Raw genomic sequence first — 2,915 nt, 5'->3', positions numbered from 1 at the left:
ACAAGTTAGTCCTCAGTGTTTGAATGTCCAGAGTATATGATCAATTGTCGCATAATCTTCGTAACTCTAATTTATGAAATTGAATTTTGCATCACACCCTAGATCATTCAAGAAAATTTATTTGGGAAAAAATACATTTTTAAATAATATATTGATAAAAAAATAAGGAAAAATTTTAAATTTACGTTTGATATTATTTTTATTGAAAAATATATGGTTGAAATGATGTAAAATCACTAATTAATAATGTCTTTTTTCAAATAATGTAAATTAAACATGGTCTTAAAGTCGCATTCTCATAGAAATCCTTTCAAAATATTTAACAAAAATTTAAATAATTTCTTCCATTATCCTTTTCACTATTATTGATAATGTAGCTATAAGACTTTCTCTAATCACAACTTAGTCCCCAACATTTCTCTATGTTTGCATGATTATAATTTCAAAAAGTGTGTCAATCATTGCATGATTCTCGTTGTATCTAATTGTGGAACTAGATTTTCCTTTAGAATATGCTAAAAATACAAAATAAAAGTTGGCGTATATAGGTTGAGGATTGCTGGGATGTAATTATTTGTATAGAAAGTGAATTTGTCTGAGCCAAAACTCACTATTATTAAAGTTTAGCCCCTGTTTTTTTTCATTATTTATCCATTAAAATAAAATTATAATAGTTATTCATCATATCAAGCATTCATATTTGACTTTCTATCTTTTATGTGAATCCGTAATGACTATATTTTTTATTTTCAATGGCTCAAACGAGGCCTTAATTTTAAACATTGATCCTTTAAATTAAAGATTATCATTTAACTAGATAATCTCTTACAATCTCTAATAATGCTCTAATAAGATGTAATTTTATCTAAACAAAAAAGTAATGTCTAATAAAAAATGTTCCAATCTCCAAGAAATCATTGACAAGAAAATATAGAGAAATTAATAGGAAACATTAATATAAATTGCAATATCAGCCGAGAATAGGCTCCTGAGAAAAATGAGTTCAAAACTTGGAGCCAACATTTATCGCCTACACAAGGAAACACGAACAATTCTAGGAAATATCAGATATATGTTAGAACCTTAAGACATATAGTAGAAAACATTTTCTAATAAGACAAAATTAAGAACACACTAAAATGGAACCTTCCTTGAAACGGTAACAGCACAAAGTGGATACTTCATTTCACAGGACAGCTTCAAAACTTCACTAAGATCAACCAAATTAACCTCGTCCTCCGCCCAATTGAAGTGGCGCACCAGCTTCGCCACCCAAAGAGCAACCGTAACAAGTCCCAAATTCTTGCCTGGACAAACCCTGCGGCCAGCCCCGAAAGGGGCCAACCTCAAATCGCCACCTCTAACGTCAAAATCAGCGCCACCTTGGGATGCTACAAACCTTTCTGGACGAAACTCCAATGGATCCTTCCACACTTCTGAATCGTGGGAAATTGACCACATGTTGACCATCGCTGTCGTGTTCGCTGGAACCACCATTCCATTGCTGAGGTGGACATCCGCTGTGGAAAGACGGGCCCACGAGAGGAGCGGCCCTGGCGGGTGCAACCTTAATGTCTCCTTGATCACTGCTTGTAGAAAAGGAAGCTTCGCCGTGTCAGCATCGGTAATGTTCCGGTCCCCGACCACCCCATCGAGTTCTTCCTGGAGCTTCCTCTGAACATCCGGGTGCAACACCAGCTCCGCCATAACCCACTCAGTTAACAAGGCAGTTGTATCAGTTCCTCTAAATATCATTTCCTGCATATTTACATAGTATAATTTCAAAATTTCTGCTAGTTTTTTTGTAAATGTGAACGTGCATCTAAAGTGTATAATAATAAAAGCAAAGAAGCTGGAACTCATACCCACAAAACAGCAATCATTTCATCTTCGTTCAACTTCTCTTCACCCTCCAAATTGAGCAAAACGTCAACAAAATCATCAGTATAAGACGGATTTTCACTTTGATTTTTTACTGTGTGTTCTTCAATGATTCCCTTCACCAGTTTACGAACCCGGGGGACGAGTTCTTCACACCGTGAAACGATCCTAAACGGGTCATAGAAATACGATATCCATGGCAAATAATCTGAAAAATTGAAAGCTCCTAAAAGCTCAAACCCTTCTCTAATCATGTCCTTCAGTTCCTTAAGCTCTTCGCTATCCTCAGTTGGGTCGTAACGTTTCCCAAAAACGCTCCCCATTATGTTATTTAAGGCTGCAGCTTTTAAATGCTCCCTTAAAGATACCCTCCCGATGAGTGTCTGTTCATATTCTATGTTCCTCAACATAGCGACGCAGTCCCTTTGACGTCCAGTTTCGTGGGCCGCAATACGGCGGGGAGCGAAGAGGTGGGAGGCGGCGATGCGGCGGAGGAGCCTCCAGTAGGTTCCGTTAGGAGCAAACCCAATAGCTCGGGTAAACATCAGGCTCTTAGCCGACTGTTTAATAGGTCGATCAGCAAAGTGAGGTGAGGTTAAAATCTCTTTAGCAATAAGAGGATCAGAAGCCACCACAACAGGGGTGGCGCCTAGGCTGAACGCCATCAGCTGCTTAGCTTTACAAGCTGCAGCCATGGCGGCCAAAGAGCGGTGAGCCAAACCACGGCTGAGATTAAAAAGGCTTCCGAATACTGGGAAACCTCTCGGCCCGGGGATTTGAATTGCTCCAAGCCGATTTCTGCCATTTTTCCATGCTGTGCCACCAGGGGAGAAAGCCCATGTAAGAACAGCAAGAAACACAGAAGCCAGTGCTAGTGAAAGAAGTATATATTCATCAAGAATATTTTTAGAGCCAAGAAAAGCTGGTAGAGTGAAAACCCACCAGCTTGAATCCTTTGTCACCATTCCCAAATCCATTTGTTTGCCTTTCAAAGAGGAGAAGAGAGAAGTACAAGAGAAGTTGAATGTGGGCTA

The 2,915-nt window shown here is 38.7% G+C and overlaps 1 protein-coding gene across 1 annotated transcript; it reads right to left on the bottom strand.

The window, feature by feature from the left end:
• Nucleotides 1–929: 929 nt before the first annotated feature.
• On the bottom strand, nt 930–2,900 carry LOC111377269 (cytochrome P450 78A7-like). Its single transcript, XM_023000342.1, has 2 exons — nt 1,866–2,900; nt 930–1,758 (listed from the first exon to the last, which is right to left on the bottom strand). Exons 1-2 carry the CDS (start codon nt 2,856–2,858, stop codon nt 1,135–1,137), a joined length of 1,617 nt encoding a protein of 538 aa, XP_022856110.1. The 5' UTR covers nt 2,859–2,900; the 3' UTR covers nt 930–1,134.
• Between the last annotated feature and the right edge of the window lie 15 nt (nt 2,901–2,915).

This window comes from Olea europaea, unplaced genomic scaffold, assembly GCF_002742605.1.
Source record: "Olea europaea var. sylvestris unplaced genomic scaffold, O_europaea_v1 scaffold1631, whole genome shotgun sequence".
NCBI lineage: Eukaryota > Viridiplantae > Streptophyta > Magnoliopsida > Lamiales > Oleaceae > Olea > Olea europaea.
Note: the sequence above shows the minus strand (reverse complement) of the source record. Positions and strands in the feature narration are given on the sequence as shown.

Coding starts and splice junctions, on each gene's coding strand:
- LOC111377269 (XM_023000342.1), bottom strand. CDS start 2,858: ATGGATTTGGGAATGGTGACAAAGGATTCAAGCTGGTGGGTTTTCACT. Junction 1,759..1,865: donor AAATGATTGCTGTTTTGTGG/GTATGAGTTCCA, acceptor GTAAATATGCAG/GAAATGATATTTAGAGGAAC.